This window comes from Phaenicophaeus curvirostris, chromosome 26 (assembly GCF_032191515.1).
Source record: "Phaenicophaeus curvirostris isolate KB17595 chromosome 26, BPBGC_Pcur_1.0, whole genome shotgun sequence".
In the NCBI taxonomy this organism is placed as follows: domain Eukaryota; kingdom Metazoa; phylum Chordata; class Aves; order Cuculiformes; family Cuculidae; genus Phaenicophaeus; species Phaenicophaeus curvirostris.
In genome coordinates, this window is record NC_091417.1 from 2,155,197 (window position 1) to 2,178,188 (window position 22,992).

Below are 22,992 nucleotides of genomic sequence, written 5' to 3' on the forward strand. Positions count from 1 at the left end.
ATCCTTGAGCCGCCGGGTGATGCCAGGTTCTACCCAGCCCCATTCTTGTGCCTCTAGTGAAGCCAACACTCTCCTCTGCCCCAGAAATAAAGACATAACACTGTCGGTGTTTTGGACAACGCAGTCCTACCCAGGACATCGCCTCCTGCAGCGAGGGACGTGGGGCGGGCACCTCATGGCACAGGGAGAGGGGTGGGAGCCATGCGGGGGCTTCAGGGTTGTTTGGATCAGGGCAAAGGAGGGGAGGAGCAGGGGCGATGGCGTTTCCCTCGCTGGGGAGGAGCGATGTTTGGGGCTTCTGTCCCCCCGTGTGTCCCTGGGGTTTGCCCACTGTTTCCTAGGGTGATTCTGGGGCCCGACCAGTGTGTCCCAGTGTCTCCCTGGGGTTTGTTTGCTGGACCGTTGTGTCCCTAGGGCTCGCCCCCTGGGTCCCAGTCTGTTCCAGTGTGGCCCTGGGGCTTGCCCAGCGTATCCTAGTGTGTCCCTGGGGTCTGTCCAGTGTTCCAGCGTGGCCCTCTGTGTTCTAGTGCATCCCTGGGGCCTGTCCCGTGTGTTCCAGCATATCCCACTGTGTTCTAGTGTGTCCCTGGGGCCTTTCCAGTGTGTCCCAGCATATCCCACTGTGTTCTAGTGTGTCCCTGGGGCCTGTCCCGTGTGTCCCAGCATATCCCACTGTGTTCTAGTGCGTCCCTGGGGCCTTTCCAGTGTGTCCCAGCATATCCCACTGTGTTCTAGTGTGTCCCAGCATATCCCCATGTGTCCCAAGACCTCCCCAGCATGTCCCTGGGGCTTGGCCCCCGTGTCCCTGTGCATCCCAGGACCCGCCCAGCGTGTCCCAGTACAGCTCTGGTGCTTTCCCAGTGCTCCCCAGTGTCTCCCAGCACATCCCCCCACCAGCCCCGGGCAGAGCCGTTCTGCACAGCGCCCTCCCCCCCCCACCCCGCGCTCTCCTATTGGTTGATATCACAATAGCCCCTTTCGATTGGCTGGTTTGAATGCGCGGGCTCCTCCTGATTGGCTGGGAGGGGTCTGGCCCCGCCCCCGCGCCCCCGGCCTCCCGCCGCGATTGGCTGGTCGGGGCGCGGGCGCGCGCGCTGGTTGGCGGGCGGTCCGGGCGCGCCGCGCGGGGGTTCGAAGCGCGCGGAGCCGCCATTGTCGCCGTGTGCGCTGCCGCCGCGATGATGCTCCAGGAGTCCCCGCCGGCCCTGCGGGTGCGTGAGGCGACCCGCCGCCCCCTCCTTGTCCCCGTGGGGGCCCTGGCCACCCCCTTCTTGCGGCGGCCCAGGATTTCTCAGCTCCCGCCCCCCCCACGCTCCCTCACGGCATCTCCCCTTTCCCTCTCCCCTCACCGTCCTCCTTCTTACGGCCTCCCCTCCCGCTTCTCCCCTGTGTCCCCTCTCCTCACAGCCCTCACCACCTTCTCCTGTGTGCCCCTCAGCCTCTCCCATGAGCCCCCCGCTTCTTCACAGCCCCCCCCAGCCTGTCCTGTGTCCCCTCTCCTCACAGTTCCCCTCAAAGTCTCCTCGGCCTTTCCCTCTGTGCACTCCCCTGCTTCTCCCATGTGTGTTCCCCCCTAGTCTCTCCTGTGTCCCCCCTCCGCCTCTCCCTGTGTTTCCCCCTCTTCCCAGCCTCCCCCCCCAGCCTCTCCCCTAGTGCCCCCTTCATCTCTCCCTGCCTTCTTCCCCCCTCACAACGCCCCCTCACGACCTCTCCCCACCCCCAAATATCCCCCCATATCATCCCCTCTGTCCTTCACAGCCTCTCCTCCACCTTGACCACTCAGCTCCCCCGTTCCTCTGAGATTTGCCCCTGTCCACGTTCTCCTCGGGTTCCCCCCCGCCTAGATCCTCTCCCCAGTACCGTGTCAGGGTCCCCCAGTGCCCAAGCCCACTCCATCCCCTTTGTTCCCCTTTCCCGCCTCCAGAATTCACCTCCTGCCCTCCTGCCCCTCACTGCTGCTGTTTCTTCTCCAACCCTGAGCAGGCTGTGGATGAGAACCAGCGTGTGCCCAAGGGAGATGGCACCAGAAAGCAGCTCTCGGTGGAGCATATCTACCAGAAAAAGACGCAGCTGGAGCACATCCTGCTTCGGCCCGATACCTACATCGGCTCCGTGGAGCTGGTCACCCAGGTACAGGGGCTGGGGGCAAGGGAGGGCCAGGGCTGAACCACTCAGCTGCCTCGGTGCAGGCAGAACCCTGTTCATAAAGCACAAAACCTCTTCCTTACAAATTTTAGCAACTGAAGTGGAGCTGTGTCTGAGGTCTTACATTTTTCTTGCCTTCTTTTCAGCAAATGTGGGTTTTTGATGAGGATGTGGGCCTTAACTGCAGAGATGTGACCTTTGTGCCTGGCTTATACAAAATCTTTGATGAGATCCTAGGTAAGGTGACCTGTCTGTTGAGTAAATTACAGGTTAGTAATCGTAAATCATAGAATGAGTTGGATTGGAAGGGACCTCAAAGGTCATCCAGTTCCACCCACTGACATGGGCAGGGACACCTCTCACCGGATCCGGTTGCTCCAAGCCCCATCCAACCTGGCCTTCCATTAATGCTACGTGGTAGCGCACTATTGCAAACCCAATTTTAGTCCTAAATTCTCCCTTTTATAGTAACTTGTAGTAGTCCTCTTTGTATCTTGCAAAATATTTGCATACCAAGATGATCATTAGTAACATTGTACTGATTTCTTGCTTTAATTTCACCAAAGATACTTTAGAGTTAATTGTTTTGTTTTGATTGAGCCTGTAATACAACAACAATAATCTTTCTATTCTAGTCAACGCTGCAGACAACAAGCAGAGGGATAAAAGCATGTCGTGCATTAAAGTTACAATTGATGTGTAAGTTTGATTTCACTCTTGTCCCTTGCCTTCCCAACTCAAGTGCATTGGCTTTTCTCATTCAGATGCTCTTCTGCTAAGCTGGTGTGGTGTTGGAGGGCTCTGCAATGAGGCTGATCCAAGTTAGACCAAATATGCAATTCACCAGTTGTGAAAGCCTTGTTCTTTGTAAGAGACCAAGGATGGAACAGAGTGCTGACTGGTGAAATGGCTGCTTCTTTACCATTGTTTTCCGTCGTGGCCATTTTCTTCCTCTCAACTTTTTTATTCTGCCACTAAGCACAGATAAAGGATTTTTCCCCTGTGGTGGTCCATTTCATAGGATCTGCAGATCCGAGAGGGTTTTTTGTTGACTTGTCCTCCCTCTGCTGGCTGTTTCTGCAGCTGCTGAGCAGGGATTTGCTGGTGATGAAATGGTGGCCTTTCCCCAGAGCTTTTCTATAATACATGTTTCATAACTCAGTCGTTTGCAGCCTTAAAACCAGACATTTTGTTCCCCTAGAGAGAATAACACAATCAGTGTATGGAACAACGGCAAAGGTATTCCAGTAGTTGAACACAAAGTGGAGAAGGTTTATGTGCCTGCTCTTATCTTCGGACAGCTGCTAACATCCAGCAACTACGATGACAATGAAAAGAAAGTCACGGGTAAGGAAGACTCAATATGTGCTGGTATTTTTGAGCAGCCTTGATCTATTTAAATGTGTGAACTGAAGTGAGGGGAAGGAGGTCCTTGGTGTAATGTGAAAACAGCATTCCGAGTCCATCAGATAGAATCCTTCATGCTCTGTTTTATAGTGGTCATGGTACAAGCATGGATAACAGGAAAAATTCTCTTTGAACACTAATCCCAATTAGATATGGGTTTATAATCATAGACTGAGGTTTTCAGATTTTGTTGCTATTAACGGTTGTACCTTGATTGTACTGAAGTGGCTGAACTCCTGAAGTCTGTAATTCTTTTAGATGGTTTTGAACAAAGGTGATAACACACATCTGCTTTCCTTCTAATTCTAGGTGGTCGAAATGGTTATGGAGCCAAACTGTGCAACATATTTAGCAAAAAATTTACTGTGGAAACTGCATGTCGCGAATACAAAAAGTTGTTCAAGCAGGTACAAGCACTTCTTATGTCAGTAAGGTTATATCTGAGATTTTCAAATAATGCCCTAAGTTTTTGTCCGAAAAGTCTAGATTCAGCTCATATTTAGTGCACTGTGATTAAAATAAATATACCTCATAGTTACTGTACCACCAATTATAACTCAAATGAGTAATGAACTGAGCAGACACAATTAGAATCTAGTTTTTTAACCAGTGGTTTGGATTTTTTTTAAATTTAGAAGTATTCAAACCTCATAAATCAGCTTACTGCTTTTAAAAACTAAGCTAGATCCTGTGTGCATGTTAGATTTGCAACTCACAAAACCTCCTTTTCTCAGACCTGGACAGACAACATGGGAAAGGCTGGTGAAATGGTACTGAAACACTTCGATGGAGAAGATTACACGTGCGTTACTTTCCAACCTGATCTGTCAAAATTCAAAATGAAAACTCTTGATAAAGACATCGTAGCACTGATGTCTCGAAGAGCCTATGATATTGCTGGATCCACAAAGGATGTCAAAGTTTTCCTAAATGGACAGAGGCTGCCTGTAAGTGAGCATCTAAAAGAAACTGTACTGTGTGTCTAAACAATCACATTTTGTTGAAGCAATTTGCATTATTAAAGAGGAAAATTTGTTTTCTCCACCGGCTTTTCAGGACGATGTGAATTAGGTATTTACAGGAGCTGTTATAAATGAGTTGTCTGTTTTCATCTGTATGTAGGTGAAAGGATTCCGCAGTTATGTGGACCTCTATGTCAAGGACAAAGTAGATGAAACTGGTAATGCACTTAAGGTTATCCACGAGGAAGTAAATTCTCGGTGGGAAGTGTGTTTGACTTTAAGCGAAAGAGGCTTCCAGCAAGTTAGCTTTGTCAACAGCATTGCCACTACAAAGGTAACTCTTCTTTGGTTTATTTAGTCAAGTTAATGCTATATTCTTCACCGTTAACATTAGCTATTTTCAAATGTGTGCATATTAATGAAAAATAATTGTTTAATGTTGCAAAGTCTATGCTTAAAGTTTTAAATGGTTATATGTACTCTTTTTTTCAAATGGAATCACCACTTGGTCTTTGGTTCCGTTTTCCTTTAGGGTGGCAGGCATGTTGATTACGTAGCTGACCAGCTTGTGACTAAAATCATTGATGTTGTGAAAAAGAAGAACAAAAATGGAGTTGGAGTGAAGCCTTTTCAGGTACAACATCAGAATTTTCCCTGTAGGAAACACGACTCTAATGTTATCACAAATCGTAGCTACAGCTTGATGCATCACTATGTTACTTAATAATACCCATTTGCATTGTGCAAACAATACATATAAAATTGCTGCTTACAAAGTCTCCCATTGTCCAGGTTAAGCTAAGTAATTATCTTCTCTTTGTTTGGGTGATGTGTTTTGTAATCAGAGCGCTATAACTCAGTGTAGATGCATTAAAACTCAGTATCTGTTAGATAACACCAATCTAGGTTGAGAGCTGCTATTTCCTTGGCATCCCAAACCATGTAACCATGTTCATGAGGGTCCTAAATTCTTTCAAGACATCTAGGAAAATTCAAATTCAAGCAGTGATAGATGGGGTTTTCCTCACTGTGAGAATACGCTGCCATTAGAGATGCACTTAGCATGTCGTGTGATACTTGTTGTGTTTAACTACAGGTGAAGAACCACATGTGGATTTTTGTCAATGCCCTGATTGAAAACCCAACCTTTGACTCTCAGACTAAGGAGAACATGACTCTGCAGGCAAAGAACTTTGGCTCAACCTGTAAACTGAGTGAAAAATTTATTAAGGGTGTAAGTATTGATATACGCAGTTAATCAAGATGTCTGTAAAACTACATTTGTTTTTTAACGTGGCAAATAGTAATACGTACTTGTGATGTATTGTCATGAACTAAAGAAAAATTATATAACTTAAAATTTTGTCATTGTTAAGGCTTTTCCTACAACTGTTTGGAGTTATTTTTTGTGTTGCAGGCAGTTGGCTGTGGCATTGTTGAAAGTATCCTAAACTGGGTAAAATTTAAAGCTCAGAGCCAGCTGAATAAGAAATGTTCGGCTGTGAAACACACTAAGATTAAGGGTGTTCCTAAGCTGGATGATGCCAACGATGCTGGTAAGGTTTTACGTCCTTTATAACCAGTTCATTCAAAAATAGTTGAAACTTGTTTGTTACACAAATGAAAGAATTGTCTCCTGAAGATAATAAGAAAAAAACTGCAATAATATTTTATCCCTATTTACTATGTGCCGTACAACAAAACCTGTCTTAGAAGGTCTTTATTCTCACTCAATTTCAGAGTATGCTGGCTTTGATTTCACTTTTTAATTAGAACATTGACTTGATTTTTTTTCCTTTTTAGGCAGCAAGAATTCTTTAGATTGTACACTTATCCTGACTGAGGGAGACTCAGCCAAGACACTGGCTGTTTCTGGTCTGGGAGTGGTTGGTAGAGACAAGTATGGAGTATTTCCCCTTCGTGGGAAAATGCTCAACGTCAGAGAAGCTTCTCACAAGCAGGTGTGTTGGAAAATCTTTCTAGTCTGCATGATAGAAGGGAGCAGTGCGCTCGGTGTAATGCAGGGTGTTTGTTAACTGAATACAGCTGAACATCTGGAACGCTGTAACTCAAGCACCTGGGTCTCATCTCACCTTCAGCCTCCTTGGTGGCTGAACAGGAATATAGATTAAGTCCTGTTTGGTGTTTTGCCTGAAGGGATAGTGTGTGCCATAGACTGGAAAATGTTTGGAATTATTAGAATAATTTAAGCTTTAGAAATTATAAGTTTCGAAACAGAAAAAGAAAACCAACCCTGACAAGACAAAGCTCGGTCACCGGCGTACTTATGGGTAATTTTAGACTTTTGAGCTATATTTTAAATCTGAAAAAGAAGTTTTTATTCTGTGTGATCTTTTCCAGATTATGGAAAATGCTGAAATCAACAACATCATCAAGATTGTGGGTTTACAATATAAAAAGAACTATGAAGATCAAGAATCTTTAAAGACTCTTCGTTATGGAAAGATTATGATTATGACAGATCAGGTTAGGCTTACTAAAATTGAAACCTGGGAGAGGACACAAAACAACACCTGAACCCAGAGGAAAGAAGAAAATACTGCCTTTCTCCCAGTGCCACTGTTGTACCTAATTCTCTGTATTCGTTTCGTTTTATCATTCTATATTTTAGTGGGTCGTAGTGTTTTCTTAGCCAAAAACCAAAACGAATGAAGTAGAGAGGGGAGCAGCATCACTAAATATTGGCTTTCTAGTCTGCTGATTCAAGGTCCTTGACCAGTCCTTGATACCTTTTTTCCACCAAGAACATGCCTTTTCTACTTCTCTTCATTTTCAGTAGTTAAACAACATACAGTCACCTTTTTAGAAGTGAAAGTTAATAGGGTCAGTTAGCTGAAATTATAGAATCATTTGCTATTAAGCTAACAATCATCAATTCCATCACATCCCTGATTAAATATGAGGTTTTTTTGTCTTTTTTTCCTTTTTAATTCAGGATCAAGATGGATCGCATATCAAAGGTTTGCTAATTAACTTCATCCATCACAACTGGCCATCTCTTCTAAGACACAATTTTTTGGAGGAATTTATCACTCCCATCATAAAGGTGAGTGCTGGGTAGATGGTGAAGTCAATGAGTAAGGATCCATTGGTCCAAATCTGCCTCTTGTAACTTAAATAATTGTTTATTGTAGGTCTCTAAAAACAAAGAAGAAATTGCATTCTACAGCATTCCTGAATTTGAAGAATGGAAAAGCAGTACACAGAACTACAATTCATGGAAAATCAAGTATTATAAAGGTTTGTAGAAAACGTAATACGGTGAAATTAAACGATCCAAGTAAAAGCATTCATGATTCCATTCAGTGTTAGCCCTGCTTTTTCAGGAAGGGGCTGCACAGGTTGAGCTCCAAGTCTCTTCCCTCATAAGATATTCTGATTACAAATACCTCTGACATAAAACAAAACATAAAAGCAAAGAAACAATAATCTCTTAACTGGATAAAATGTCAATGAAATTTCTCAAAACGGAGCTAGAATGTCGTAGGTAACCATTCTTTCAGCCAGTTATGCTTGGGTTTATGTGCCGTTTTCCACAGTATGGTCCTTGTGGACTGTTAGCACTGCAAGCTAAGTGCTTGTTCCAGAATTGCTTAATACCAATAAGGAAGTTGCCAACTGCAGAACAATAGCTGGATGATGAGGAATCACTTCCAATTGGCAGTTAATCATTTCAGATGTCCACAGGAGTTGCAGTCAAAATCCAAAAGCTCAGCGTATAACTGCTTGCTTCTCTGTAATTCTTGTGGGTTTTATGATATCTCACCTTATTTTAAAGTTTTTATAAGTCATCTTCTTGCTGTACGTTTGTATGCTGCATCACAGAAACCAGGCATGGCAAAATATTTCTTGAAACTGCCACTTGATTGAGGCAATAAGTTATTAGGATTCACTAGTACTGTCTCTGCAGGTCTGGGTACCAGCACATCAAAGGAGGCTAAAGAGTACTTTGCAGATATGGCCAAACATCGCATTGGCTTCAAATATTCTGGTCCTGAAGATGATGCTGCGATCACCCTGGTAACTAACACTTGAATTAATTGCTGACTTACTACTTTTGGTATTATACTGCGTAGACAGTGGTATATTTTCTCTTAAAATGCTCTTAGAGGCCTTTGGGCTTAAGACAATCTCTCTGTTACCAAGGCTACGGCTTTAGACTAACCAGGAGAAGCAAATCTGTCCACGGACCTCGGGCCAAGAGTACCCTTTTAATGATGGTTTTTAAATACAGCTCATTACTACAAACCAGCTGACATTTCCAGACACAATAGTAAATATTCCTTTAACATTTTTCTGCGTCTTCTGCAATTTTCTCTAAGGCAGACCTCTCCTTTCTGCCCCAGGTTTTCCTCTTGTCAAATGGTTCACCGGTGGATTGAAACAGTCCTCACTTCTGTTAACTTCTCCACCTTCAGTAGACATTGACTCCTAAGTCTTCTAAGCTATTAGGCAACATCAAAAAAACCCGCTTTTTCCCTGAAAATACTAATTAATAGGGGAATCTTCTTTAGTTTTCTGTTGCTGTGTTAAAAATACAACCATTTAAGCCTTAATACCACATTTCCTAAAGACTAGTGGAAATTACGCTCCTAATATATTTAGCTAAGAGACCCTTTTATTGCACTTAAGCTGTTAAGTCCACCTGTTTAGCATGTCATTCTTCAGGATAAACTCTTCCTTTCTTTGCTCTGGTGAATGTCCTAAAATTGAGTTACTTTTCATTTTGTAATGTACAGGCCTTTAGCAAGAAGAAGGTAGAGGAGCGAAAGGAGTGGCTGACTAATTTCATGGAAGATAGAAGACAACGGAAGCTGCACGGTCTGCCAGAGGTAAAAGGTTTACGGATATGAAGGAAACTGGTTTCCTGTCTCTCCCTGGGGCTGTTCTCAGCTTCATTCTGGCATGCAAGAGCTGCACGCAGCTCAGAGGCAGTGAGTCAGTTGCTGGATTAGAGGGCAGTTAAAATGTTTCAGGATTTTGCAGAGCAGCTTCTTCTCTTGTCTTATCGGTGTAGCCTCATGGTCAATTGTCCAGTAGTTAATTTCATTTTTAACTCTCATCTTTCCAATTGCTTTACTAAATGGGAAATGATAACTTGAGCGAGACTGTATAAAGACTTCATTTCTCAAAAACAAGTCTGCATTGCAGGAAGTGGTGTTTGACCTTGCCGTACTAACGATGTCAGTGCTTGATCTGTGTTTAGCTGGGCTTACAAGGACCTTCCATTTTAGTGGAACTAGCCAGCTATGGGCTAAGAAACAGATTAGGTCTTGCTAAAATAAAGGCAATCCTGCACTTGTTTTTCTTAGGAATACCTATATGGGAAAAATACTAATTACCTGACGTACAACGACTTCATCAACAAGGAGTTAGTCCTGTTCTCAAACTCTGATAATGAAAGATCAATCCCGTCACTGGTTGATGGTAAGTTATTTCAAGATAGTGATTCTGCGTAGCGCATTCCTCAGAACTTAATAAATGGGTGTTTGTGCATCTTATCATCAGAATCAGGGTAACCTGCTGAGTTTTCAGGGTCGTGCTCTGAAGTCTGTTTTCTGCTGTCCAAGTTTTTAATCTGTGGATTAAATGCCCATTTAAGCATATTATTGCATCACACTCCTGTTGCAGAATCTTCAGAGGTATAAGTCTCTAGAGAGCAGAAGCAAAGCGAAACACATTGTCAGTTCTAATCACAAGATCTTTTTCTACATATACAGGTTTGAAGCCAGGTCAAAGAAAAGTTCTTTTCACGTGTTTCAAACGAAATGATAAGCGGGAGGTGAAGGTTGCGCAGCTGGCTGGTTCTGTAGCTGAGATGTCTTCATACCATCATGGTGAAGTAAGAACCTGACCGGGTTGTGCAAAATGCTTTTTAAATGAAAGGCAAAAATAGCCTTTCTGTTGACTTGACAGTTAAGATGACTCTAAAGCAGGATTATATGTTTCGGTATAAAAGCTGAAGCAAAGTGGTTATATATCCACTGTTAACACTTCAATATTAGTTAAATCTGAGATTGGTCAGTCTGCCTGTCCTACCTGGGCTTTACGTGGGAGTGTTTCATTCAGAAATAGAACAAGAAAATTACACTTTATTTGTGATAGGCAGATGGTAGTAGTCTTTCTAAATCTGCCTTGGTAAGGAAAGGTTAAACACTAAAACAAGCTTCCCCTGGGAGACTGGTAGAATGGAGGTTTTAAGAACACGTGGTGGGCCACTGGAATATATCCAGTCTAGAGGGTCTTGGGATCCACTTGCAGCGAGTTTCCTGCACTATTTTATTAATCGAGTTTATCATCTTTATCAGTTCTCTTCTTGGTGTGAATTTTGCCTTTAACTTTGTCCTTCAGTGAAGAATTCTGCATTTTTTAGCTTTGAACCTTCCTTTATTGCAGGCATCGCTGATGATGACCATTATTAACTTAGCTCAGAACTTTGTGGGCAGTAACAACCTCAACTTGCTGCAGCCTATTGGTCAGTTTGGCACAAGGCTGCATGGTGGGAAAGACTCTGCCAGCCCTCGATACATCTTTACAATGCTCAGGTCAGTATTAAAGATTTCTTTCTGTCTTAAATATTCTTAATATGTTACAGGGCTCAATTTGACAGCATTTAAAATGAAAAATGAATTTATTTCTTCCCCTTTAAAACGTTGGTCTACTTGCATACTTAGAGTAGCAACAATTGAAGTGAGATTTGGATCCTAGATTCAGATATGTAAACTTGGTTATCATCCAAGAGAACAGAAAGGTGGCAGAGAATAAGGAAATGGGAAGAAAAACAAAGGGAGAAATTTGGGTAGGATGAAAAATGAACTTGAGTTACGAGAGTGAAGTTCTAATATCTGAAAGTACAACAGCGTAGTCTCTATGACCCGAAGGTCACTAAGATTGAACTTGATCAAATCTGTTACTTGGGCACGTGTGTGGCTGTACTAAGGTATACGGAGAACCGAAGCCTTTCTCAGAGTTTAAACGTATGATTTACATCTCTAACTGTGAGGGTAGGGTGCCATTTGGTCTGCAGAACGTGTGGGGACTGATCAAATCACTGAAGATGCATCTTTTTCTGAGTGTTACTCTATAAGCCTGCATAGACACCCAGGCTGCACAGCTAAGGCTGACCGATAATAATAAACCTGACTTTTGCATTTTGTTTGTATTCTGGGGGGGTTCTTTTTTCATGATGGTTACTGTTCTGTAACGAGTATTCAGGCTTAAATTCTCTTTTCCATTCCAGCCCACTGGCACGGCTGGTGTTCCCACCGATGGATGACAACATCCTGAGGTTCCTTTATGACGACAATCAGCGTGTGGAGCCGGAATGGTATATGCCTATCATTCCGATGGTGCTGATAAACGGGGCAGAAGGGATTGGTACTGGCTGGTCCTGTAAGATCCCCAACTTTGATATCAGGGAAGTTGTGAATAATATCCGTCGTCTGATGGATGGAGAAGAGCCACTGCCAATGGTAAATAATGTGTTGAAAAACAATGTCTCGCTCGTTAGCGAGGAGGATTTCATGCAAGTGCGTAGAACCAGAAGCACTCACACAGAGCTGAATCCAATGTTCTTCTCTGCTTAGCTTCCTAGCTACAAGAATTTTAAAGGCACAATAGATGAGCTGGGACCTAATCAGTACGTGATAAGTGGCGAAGTGTCTATCCTCAATTCTACAACCATAGAGATCACTGAGCTGCCTGTCAGAACATGGACTCAGGTAATAAACAGTAATTTTGCCCTAGGAATGTGTGGCTTGCCCTGTAAATCAAAATGGGATTGATGGGTTTTGAAGCTTTTAACCTCCACGGAAAACATGGGTCTGACTTTGATTCTTTTCTCAGACTTACAAAGAGCAAGTTCTGGAGCCCATGTTAAATGGGACTGAGAAGACGCCCCCACTAATTGTAGACTATAAAGAATATCACACAGACACGACAGTGAAGTTTGTAGTGAAGATGACTGAGGAAAAACTAGCTGAAGCAGAAGCAGTGGGGCTGCACAAGGTCTTCAAACTCCAAACAAATCTAACATGCAACTCCATGGTATGTAATAGATTCAGCCAAAGACTTCTTGCTTTAGCTCAAAGACCGTGGGCAGCTGCAATTGCTGCCTGTAACAAATACTCTTTTGCAGTAACCTATTCACTTTGATTTCTCTGCTGTTACTGGTTTTAGATCAGTTTTCTAAATATACCTTCAAAAGGTCAAGAGAGTGGCTTGGGAATGGGCTTAGGGTGGTTTGGTTTTGCCTAAAGGAGTCAGTGATCTGAAATCACACAGTTCACAGAGACCTTTGTGACAACAATGCTGCTATTGAGTGTCTGGGTTCTGACAATGTGTGAAGCTTGATGCAAGATATTTATCCTACAGTTATCTCTAAGATTCAAGTAACCTTAACCCCACTATATGTTTGCAGCTTTCAAATTTTAAAATTCGCTCTGCTGCCTTGCTTGCAAACTGAAGTAATTTCTCAACACTAAAGTTTTGTATATTGTTATAATAATTTAGTTGTGCTATCACTCCTGTGTTAGAGCTGAATTTCATTGTTTTTAGAAATCGGTTTGACGATTGTAATGCCTGTGTTATTTCATCTAGGTTCTTTTCGACCACGTCGGCTTTCTGAAGAAGTACGACTCTCCCCAGGATATTCTTAAAGAGTTCTTTGAACTTAGGCTCCAATATTACAATTTGAGAAAAGAATGGCTGATTGGAATGCTAGGTGCCGAGTCTGCAAAACTGAGCAACCAGGCTCGTTTCATCCTGGAGAAAATAGATGGCAAAATTGTGATCGGTATGCATTGTTCTTGGCTACTTGGTTTATGAAACTGGGAGAAGAACCAGGTGCTCCCTTGAGTTCTGTCAGCACCTCCTCAGCCCCAGACTGGCTCTTAACAAACTACACCAGAGCTTATCTTTCCATTCCATTAGCATACAAGAGGAAAATGCTTCGGAGTATTCTTGTTCTATAGAGCATAATGCACACGTTAACTGAAACAGGATGCTCATACAGCTTTCCTACTGTGTTTGATGCTATTTCAAGAGCAGAAATATTCCTTAATAGTTTAGCAATAACTCCTATCTATTTCTGACTCAGTAAGAATAAGAGTTAAGTACTGGTGGGGTTAGAAAGGGGTGGTATTTTCTGTTCAAATGCGTGCTTAGCCCGTATCTCTTCCCTCTTATCTCTGTGAACCTCTGCAAGAATATTCCAAATCATGTTCTCAGTGGCTTGGGGTTTCAGACTTAGATACTCAACTTAGCAGCATCTGAGAATCATGAGCTGGAAAAAGAAACAGATCTTTGTTCCCAGTATTCCAATCAACTTTTCCACCTCAGTCTAAAAGGCGGTCTGTGTTTTGCTTGCATTCAGGGAGGATGCAGCTAGACAAAGTGTCATAAGATGCTTTGTGGTTTGTCTCTGAAGGCAACCCAGTAATCCTGACAGCCTGTGTCTGTTTGGCTTGACTCAGGAAGGGAAATAATTCCCTTGAAATGCATTTTCTTGGAGTTTTGTAATACACGGTTCCAGGGCTGGCAGGATTGGTTTCATTTATATTTGTGTCTCATAGTTGATTGCTTCTGATATCTTAAAAAGGAGCAAATTCCAGCTGAAGCGTTTCTGTTGGTTGGGGGATTTAGAGCATAAATTTCCCATGTGAAATCTCATGAGGTGCAAGCTACACCACAGCCTTTGAGTGCTATTGGGGAAGGTTTCCTTTACCTGCCTGCTTTTTACCTTGAAACTTTTTGGATACTATCACAACTTTTTTTTCCAAGCTCAAAAGCTATTTAGAGCAGGGGAGATGTGATATAGAAATTAAGAAGAAAAGTATTTACCATGCTCTGGCAGGTGTTCCTGACAGGTTGTAGGAGTGATGCTGACCTGACAAATCACCTGCTAAATAGGAACTTTTTAGGTGTTCTTTCAGGCTCTTCCACATGTCCTCCTGCCCCTGATAAGGAAAAGGGTGGTTTAAAGCCTGATAGGATACTGAGCTGCTAGAACTGTGGGATCCAAGATTTAAAGCTCGTCTGTCCTTCCTAGCAGTGATTGGTAGTGGTCACTAACTGACAATCTTGAAACACCTGTTTGCAGAAAACAAACCCAAGAAAGAGCTGATTAAAGTTCTTATCCAGAGAGGCTACGAATCCGATCCAGTGAAGGCTTGGAAGGAATCACAAAACAAGGTAATGCTTCAGCCATCCTCTCTAAACAGGTCCAAACTGTCCCGTCTCTGCAGCTCCATAATTCATAGGAAGAAGCCCAAGCTGCTTTTTAGTTTGTAGGATTCAAGAGCTCACATGTCTGCTATGTCTGTGATAGGAAACGTAAGACAACTGAAAATTCTGTCTCTCATTCCGAAGGCACTGAGACCTAGTCATCTGGGTTCAAGTCAAGTCCTCCTGCCACAACAATTTCTGCTGTTCCTTAAGGATTTCCTGCCTGTGGGACACAGTTGTGGAAGGGCTTGAGGGAGATGGCAGTTTTAAGTAGCCTGAGGAGAGAACCTGGATTAGGAAGGCAGAGAGGCCAAACAGAGTAGAGCAAAAGAGATTCGGAGAACTCTTTTTTGCAGATGGATTCCTCTGCAATAGCAGCTGAGGCTTTAAACAGCCTTTATCTATTTCCAAATTGTTCCAGAGGAGTCTAGACGCCATAAGCCCATGGAGTACCTGTGCAGCAGTCCAAATTTGATCAGTAGCCCTACCCTTGTGTGTTAATGCATTTGTTGACGATGTTTGTTTTAAATCCACATTCAGGAAGAAGAAGAAGAGGAGGAGGGAGAGGACAGTGAGAAAGAATCAGCTGCAGCTACTGGACCAGACTTCAACTACCTGCTGAACATGCCCCTTTGGTATCTGACAAAGGAGAAGAAAGATGAGCTCTGCAAGCAGAGGGATAACAAAGTATGTTCTTTCTTTTTCTTACAAAGGCAGTATTATATGATATATTTTTTAATGGTGGATTAAAATATGTCACTAATGATTATCAACTGTGATTCCCTTTAGGAAAAAGAACTGGAAAACCTTAAGTGCAAGAGTCCCTCTGATCTGTGGAAGGAAGACCTTGCTGTCTTTGTTGAAGAACTTGATGTAAGTCAGTGTTCAGTGTAGATGACTGACTCCCTTATAGTCTTGTCCACCAGCTGTTTATTGACTTTTTTGTCATAACAAGGAAACTAAAAATGATAACTCCTATGTCTTGCACGTGTTGAGGAGGAGGAAAGCTTTCTTCACCTTCCTAGCTTGGATAGGAGTAGGTCTGATTAGTGGAGAGATTTTGAGACAGCTTGAGAGAAAACTAGTATTAGGATGTAGTATGAGGAGATGTAGATCAAAGGGCTTTCTGGACACTGAAAAGGTGATGGAGGAGCTGGACTGTGGGCAGGTGTCTGTGATTTGTCTTGCTCTTCAAGTAAGAAACTGTAGCTCAGGCTTAAATTGCTCCTTGAAAAGGTGCAGATCTGGAGCAGAGCAAGAAGCTTCATTTAAACTGATAGAAGGAAATCTATCGTTCAGAGTGCTTTACTGCAGGGGCTGTGGTGGTGGGGTTTTCAGTATTGCATTTTCTTTTGTATTCTCATCGTGGTTTGATTTTTGTGCTCACCTCTGCAGGCAGTGGAAGCCAAGCAAGCTCAGGATGAGATGGCAGGGGTTGTTGGCAAACCTTTAAAGATGAAAGGAGGGAAAATGAAGGTGAAGAAAGCTCAACTGCCAGAAGTAATGCCATCACCTCATGGCGTAAGGGTTGTTCCTCGGATAACTGCAGAGATGAAGGCAGAGGCCGAGAAGAGAACTAAAAAGAAGATAAAGGTAAAAAAGAATATTCCAAATGCTTACTCTTTCCTTCCATCTTCTTCAGTGCAGTCCTGAAGAAATGTAAGTTCTTGTTAGCTGCACTTGTCCTGATAAAGCAGCTATTCATGGAGAGGGACAGACTTAAGACATGGGGAACACTGGAAGTGGATGTTTCTCAATCTTACTAATATATCCAGACATGGCTTAGAGGCAAATCTTTTGGCAAGAGCACATATCTCGATTTCAGAGGTGGGTTGGTACCTTAGAAATGAAAAGGCAGACATAAGTAAGGTTGTTCTAGGTGTCTTGGGGATTTACACAGGAAGAACAGGTTGTAAAATCACTTTTCTAGAACAGCCTTTGCAGTTCCAGTAATGCTTTCTGCCACTTGATGCCATTATTGTTCTCGATATCAAGGAAATAAAGAAGTTTTGACTACTTTTATGGGGCTGGTTGAGATTATGCCATTCAGCCATTTGCAACACAGAAAATTAGAATATCCCCTCCCCCGTTTTGACCTGTAAGCCAGACATAGCTCCTTTCCTACAGATGGTTCCATCTAACAGTTTTTCCAAATAGCTTGCACTGTTGTTTTTAACCCACCCTGCTCGGTTCTGCATCCTCAACACTCCCTAGAGTCGTGCCATCAGCACACAAAGGCGGTGCCAACGCACGCTTAGGAGTGCAGACAAAGTTCCTGTTTTTGTTAATGTTGGATTTTGCATTTTCAATCACCTGATCTGGGGACAGATCATCTCTGAGGTACTTGGCTGTACTCAAATTTTAAACACAGGTTGTTTGACAAACTCAGATTTCTTATGTACGTCTACAATAAGCAGCTCCTCTCTACATTACGCTGTGTGCCTCCTCTAATTGTGTGAGCTGACTTGTTATCCGTTTGATATCTGCTTCTATCTTCAGACTGAAAGAAATGAATTTGATGAGAATCAAGAAGAAAACATACCAGGAGACAAAGAGCCTTCAGGCCTTAAACAGAGATTAGCACAGAAGGTTAATGCTGAGCGAGGTAAATACTATTATGTGTTATTCCATCAATGGAAAGTGAGGGGAAGGGTTGTAAATATAGTTATCTGACCTCTTCCTGAAGGTGATGAGTAACATTTAGGATCAGTATTTTTGGAAAAACTAGATAAGAGAGAAAGTCATCCCGATAACAGTCGAGCGGGATGAGTTACTATTTGTCTTCAACATTTAAGCCAGAATCCTCTGAATTTACTGTTGTATTTCTAAGTTGAGCCTGAACTGCTGAGCCTGAGGAAAGCACATATGGAATTCTGCTGGTTCATTCTGCTTCACAATATTTTTCAGGTGCAAAGAGACAGGCCACTCTGCCATTTAAGCCATTAAAGAAAGTGAAGAAGCGAAACCCTTGGTCTGACTCAGGATCTGATTCTGAGTCTGATTTTGAAGCACCACCTCAAAGAGAGAGAGTGGTTCGGCAAGCAGCAGGTGAGAGACGACACAAATGCAGATGAGGGGCAGTCTCTGGAGACGAAAATTTAACAGACTGTTTAGAGAGCTCGCAGAAACCATTTTTTAAAGGCTTATTTATTTTACTGCATATAACAACTAAATATTTCTACCATTTGAGCAGATTTTCACAAAGCTTTTCAAATAAAAGCAGAAATGAGCAACTAGAGAAGTAAGGTTGTTGGTTTTAATTACACAACTGTCTTGACAAATCCAACATGTTGTTGGTAAGCGAGCGCAGAATACACTTGTGATTTGGAATCTTCTTGCTGGCAGTCTCAGTATCTGCTTGTTTTTGTTCAGATCTTTATTTTTTAATAACTGCAGCTAAAAATATTGAGAGAGAAACTGAGCAGCATATTGCCAAAAGTGTAATTAATGCATCTGTGTCGTTTCATCAGCCAAAGTCAAGACCGTAATCAGTTCGGACTCAGAAGCACATCTCTCCAGTTCAGATGAGGGGTCTGAATTTATGGGTGACAGTGAAGGCAACACTGAATCAGATACAAGCGCAAAACAAAAACCTGCCCCCAAGCCCAGAGCTGCTCCGAAGTGAGTATTTCTCCACACAGAATCGTGGAATGGTTTGAGTTGGAAGAGACCTCAAAGATCATCCAGTTCCAACCCTTTGCCATGGGCAGGGACACTTCCCACTGGATCTGGTTGTTCTAAGCCCCATTTAACCTGGCTTTGAACCCCTCCAGGGATGGGGCAGCCACTACTGCTCTGGGCAACCTGTGCAAGTGCCTCCCCACCCTCATTGTGAAGAATTTCCTCCGAATGTCCAATTTCAAATCTTCCCCCTTCCAATTTGCAGCCATTCTCCCTCCCTCCCCTGCTTTCCTGTAGCCCCGTTCAGTACAAGAAGGTCTCCCCAGAGCCTCCTCTTCTCCAGGCTGATCAAGCCCAACTCTCTTTGCCTGTCAGGCACTGAACAGTCAGTTTCTCTTCTAATGTTAATGCTATCTAGAAATTAATTACTAAATAGGTGTGTTTAAGAGTATAACAGAAGTTGAAAAAATACTTGGGGTTCTGTATTCTAGGGAAACCACTGAAAAAGCAGCTAAAGCTCCCAAGCAAAAGCCAGCACAAAGCACTGTCCCTGGTGAGTATGAAAACTCCTAAGCCTTGTTGATTTTCCTAAAACCCTACGAGAGTGCACTGGGCATTCTGATCGGTGCTTAGCACTGCCAGAGGCAGCCGTTAGTCACGAAGTCTTGCAAAGAAACTGTGATGCTAGGGTACAAGCTGGTTTCAGTGCATTAGGCTTTTTGTCCATTTCTAGCTTGAATTTGTGATGAATCGCGTTTTAACAGTTGTTCTTTTTATAAAATAGGTCAAAACAATTTCTGCTCCAATGCTTACAGGCAGAGTAGAAAATTTGACCATTTCAGACTTACTTTCTGCTTTCTTTATTCAGTTCAAGTCCATGATGTTACCGATGATGTGAGTCAAGCTCCTGCAGCTCCTTCTGTCCCTGTGTCTCGCAGTAATGCTGTGGCTAAAAAACCCACTGCAGCTAAGAAGACCAGCGCCGCAAAGGGTAAGGTGAAGATCAGCAAGATCATTTTTAGATAACGATGATTATTCCTGTGGGAAACAAGTCTGAGTCTTTTTTTTTGCCAAGCATTCTGAGGCCTCAATAACTTGAGTTCTCATTTCAGACAAGATCTGAACTTTGTGGCAAAGGTTGCCTGGTTGTTGTCATTTTTAAAGGAGTTTGTTTCCAAGCATATTGTGTTCTAGTTCATCTCAGACATCCTTGAAGGGAGTGGATTTTAGTTTGGGAACAGGAAAAGTGAATGCTTCCTACAGTGCTATGTAATACTTGGCAGAAATAATCCGAGTGGAATTCATGTCTTGCAGTCAATGTTCTACTTCGTGTCCTTTTGGGAAGAAAGCTACTTGGGAGCTTGGCTTCCCACGAAGAAGAAAAGCTTCTTTAGGGTAGCTTGATCTATTTCGTGCTAGCTCGACCTCATAAACCTACAGCGTTTGACTCAGGTTTTTTAGGGTTCACTGCCCACAGTCTTTGCCAGACTCTGAAAGCTGTTTTGCATATTCCATCACGAGCTGGTTTTGATCCCAGTACAGTTGTGTGTTACTTCACAGCAAAATAGCTGTTTCTTCCGCTTTGAAATTGAGAAAGCCTATTATAATTCAGAAATGGCTGCTCATTTCAGCTAAAGTAAGAGATATGCTTCAAAATGCTGTTAAAAGTGTCAAAATACAGGTAAGAAAGAACTGCAAAAGTCTTGAAGGTCTCAGATTGGTTGTGCGGCCTTGAGAGTTCAGGACTTTTCAAGCCGAAATAGTCTGTAAATTGCTCTGGGTACATTTTAATTTGATCCTCTAAATGTAGTGCAACTAAGCAGATAAACAACCTCATTTCTCATCATCTCTGTAAAAGAGCAATCTTTCTAGAAAAACCTTGTTTCCAAACGAGGTGACCTGCGTGCTGACCTCGCGGTGTAGTGCAGTGCCGTATTTGTGTTGGAAGTAATTCACAAACTGCAAACGAGAGGCAGCAAAACGGGGGTTTAAAGGCAGAGTTCTGTTTCAGATAACCAGCCGTCCATCATGGATATCCTAGCCAAGAAAAAGGCTCCACCCAAAGCCAGCAAGACAGCGGCGAAAGAGGCATCCCTGGATCCGGAGGCTGGAGCCGCCGGCAGCAAGAAGCCTGCGCAGACCAAGGGGCGCAAAGTTACCAAAAGGCAGCCCAACTTTTCGGATTCGGATTCAGGTTCAGATTTTGGCCCGAAGCCTTCCAAATCCGTTGCGGCAAAGGTTTGTACTTCACTACCCGTTGGAGTCAAGGGGCTACCAGGGAGCGGGGTGTGGTTATTCCGGCAGAACCAGCAAGGCAGAGGTAGAACCTCCCCTACAACACCCACCTTTGTGGCGGGAGGAGGGCGTTTGGCCACACGTACTCCTCCCAGCCTGTCGGTTTGGTCTCATCCATCCGAACAACCACTTTCCCTTGCCACAATGGTGCATTTCTTGCTAATTGTGCTCTTTGTTTATGCTCGGCTTCATGATTCACTTCTTGACTATGCTTTCCCTCCAGAAATCCAAGCCATTAGACGACGATAGCTTCACTGTTGATTCAACCGCTCGTGCAGACGGCCTCATAGCAGCTGAGCCCCGTGCCAGGCCTGGACGTACCAAAAAGCCTGTCCAGTACTTGGAGGAGTCCGATGAGGACGACATGTTTTGAGTCGTCGTGAGAGGTGTTAAGCTGTGGATCCAAACCAGTCTACAAAACAGCATTCAGCAGAGCTCCTGACAGCTCTCACCAAAAGAACATCTCAGGCTAGCAAATCTTCACGGAGTTTAAGCTAGCCCAGAAATGTTTGTTATGTGTGAATACAGCTCTATTTTTCTTGGTTTTAAATCACTTAGGTTTGTTTAAACAGGAGCACCCCTCCCCTTTTTCACGAACGCTGGAGCTACGTGCCCAGCCAGTGCTAATGCACTTCCCTCTTTTTGACACTTAGGGGTCATTTTAATGTTAAAGTAGACTTTAGAACATAGCAAGTCCTTTGAAAGATCCTCTCAGGCGGATACCTGCCTCCTTAGATATCTTTAACTCCACTCTTTTACAGACATAACATGTGAGGGGCTGGCACCTGGACCTCCATGCTGAAGTTTCCCTTCCTCTTTTGCAGTCCTGTATGTCTGTGCAAGCCCCTGTTGCTCAAATTCTACAGCGCTGGTTTTTAGCCCTCGGTGTTTTAAATTCAGATTTAGCAATGGAGCTTTGTGCAGACTTGTCTTCGCGCTTGTGCTTCGTGTTGGCAGTTTTATCTTCTGTCCAGCTGCCAAGGAACCCTGTGCTCGGCTCGTTCAGCCCAGAGGTCATCTTCAGGTAAGCGATGCTTGTGGCTGCCAGCGCTTTGTGCTGAAAGGAGCCACACGGGCTCAGGGCGAGGACAGAACCGGGACAGACAGACATGGACCAGCCAAAGATCTTTGGTCTGTGGGAACCTGCAGGAAAGCCACTTGGTTATTCCAATGCACGTGTTGGAACACAGCAGGTTCCCCCGTGCCGTGCTTCTCTGCTGCCGTGCTTGGCACTGGCAAAGGCTGCTGTGCCGAGCAGCTCCTGGGCAGTGTGAAGCTTCTACCTGTTTCTTCCTGGGGACAAAGAACTTCCCCAGAGCTTCTGCACGAAGGGTGCAGGCCCCTGAAGGCTGAGGGTTTGTCACCTCCATGCCGCTGGCTTGTGGGACCTTCCAGCGCTCGGGTTCCTCAGCAGAAGCAGGGAAGCATCATTTCCCACTTCCTCTTAGAGGTATTTCACCAGAGTCTTTGCCTACTCCAGTTTTACTTTCCATAGAGCTGTTCTGAAAGCACTGAGAGATGTTTCTTGTCTGTCTGCAAATATTTCTATGTTTTTTTCTTGTCCCAAGTTTGTCCTTTCTAATATTTATATAATAAAAGTGTTTTTTAATTCAGCTTTCATCAATAAACAGGAGTTGTCCTCATCTGCCTCTTCCCTTGGTTTTCCCTCATGTGGCTTTCCAAGGCCGTGGGCTCTTTGTTCACGGGGAGTACTTGAAGCTCTGATGTTCCCAAGAGCAAGAGGCCATCGGTTCCCGCCCTCTGCTGCCAAGACTGGTCTAAATGGGTCATCTCTATTGTCTAACCATGCTCGTTATTTCAGAGCTTCGTTCCAGTGCTGATTTAGCCAATTCTGACATTCTTATGGAAATGGCCCTTTCAGAGCTTGTGCTATAATGGAGTAGAGGGCTTGGCACAAGCTCAGCTCTGCCTGTAGGGTTTGGTGTTGGGACACATGAAGGGGCTATAGGAGCCTTCAGCTCACTCAAATGGCCTCTCCTCTACTTCCACCTGTGAGTGGGAGTGGGTTCTAATGCCCTCAGCTCGGGGAACCTGGTGGGAGATCATAGAATCATGGAATGGTTTGGTCAGGAGGGACCTCAAAGCCCATCCAGTTCCACCCCTGCCATGGGCAGGGACACCTCCCACGGGATCAGGGGCTCCAAGCCCCATCCAACCTGGCCTTGAACCCCTCCAGGGATGGGGCAGCCACCCCTGCTCTGGGCAACCTGGGCCAGGGCCTCTTCATCCTCACAGGAAAACATTTCTTCCTAAAATCTCATCTCAATCTCCCTTCTTTCAGCTCAAAATCTGTTCC

At 43.9% G+C, this 22,992-nt stretch overlaps 1 protein-coding gene across 1 annotated transcript; it reads left to right on the top strand.

The window, feature by feature from the left end:
• The first annotated feature begins 1,135 nt into the window (after positions 1 to 1,135).
• TOP2A (DNA topoisomerase II alpha) lies at positions 1,136 to 22,297 on the top strand. Its single transcript, XM_069877349.1, has 35 exons — positions 1,136 to 1,211; positions 1,984 to 2,130; positions 2,292 to 2,382; positions 2,781 to 2,844; positions 3,347 to 3,492; positions 3,862 to 3,959; positions 4,287 to 4,499; positions 4,675 to 4,848; positions 5,047 to 5,148; positions 5,611 to 5,748; positions 5,932 to 6,070; positions 6,318 to 6,475; positions 6,876 to 7,001; positions 7,471 to 7,581; positions 7,670 to 7,775; positions 8,446 to 8,555; positions 9,275 to 9,367; positions 9,848 to 9,962; positions 10,256 to 10,377; positions 10,932 to 11,080; positions 11,776 to 12,007; positions 12,122 to 12,256; positions 12,381 to 12,581; positions 13,134 to 13,329; positions 14,635 to 14,726; positions 15,300 to 15,446; positions 15,549 to 15,632; positions 16,155 to 16,352; positions 17,259 to 17,364; positions 17,667 to 17,807; positions 18,230 to 18,380; positions 18,872 to 18,933; positions 19,249 to 19,371; positions 20,392 to 20,618; positions 20,899 to 22,297. Exons 1-35 carry the CDS (start codon positions 1,179 to 1,181, stop codon positions 21,046 to 21,048), a joined length of 4,680 nt encoding a protein of 1,559 aa, XP_069733450.1. The 5' UTR covers positions 1,136 to 1,178; the 3' UTR covers positions 21,049 to 22,297.
• The last annotated feature ends 695 nt before the right edge of the window (positions 22,298 to 22,992 follow it).

Coding starts and splice junctions, on each gene's coding strand:
- TOP2A (XM_069877349.1), top strand. CDS start 1,179: ATGATGCTCCAGGAGTCCCCGCCGGCCCTGCGG. Junction 15,447..15,548: donor GCAAGCAGAGGGATAACAAA/GTATGTTCTTTC, acceptor GATTCCCTTTAG/GAAAAAGAACTGGAAAACCT. Junction 16,353..17,258: donor GAACTAAAAAGAAGATAAAG/GTAAAAAAGAAT, acceptor TTCTATCTTCAG/ACTGAAAGAAATGAATTTGA.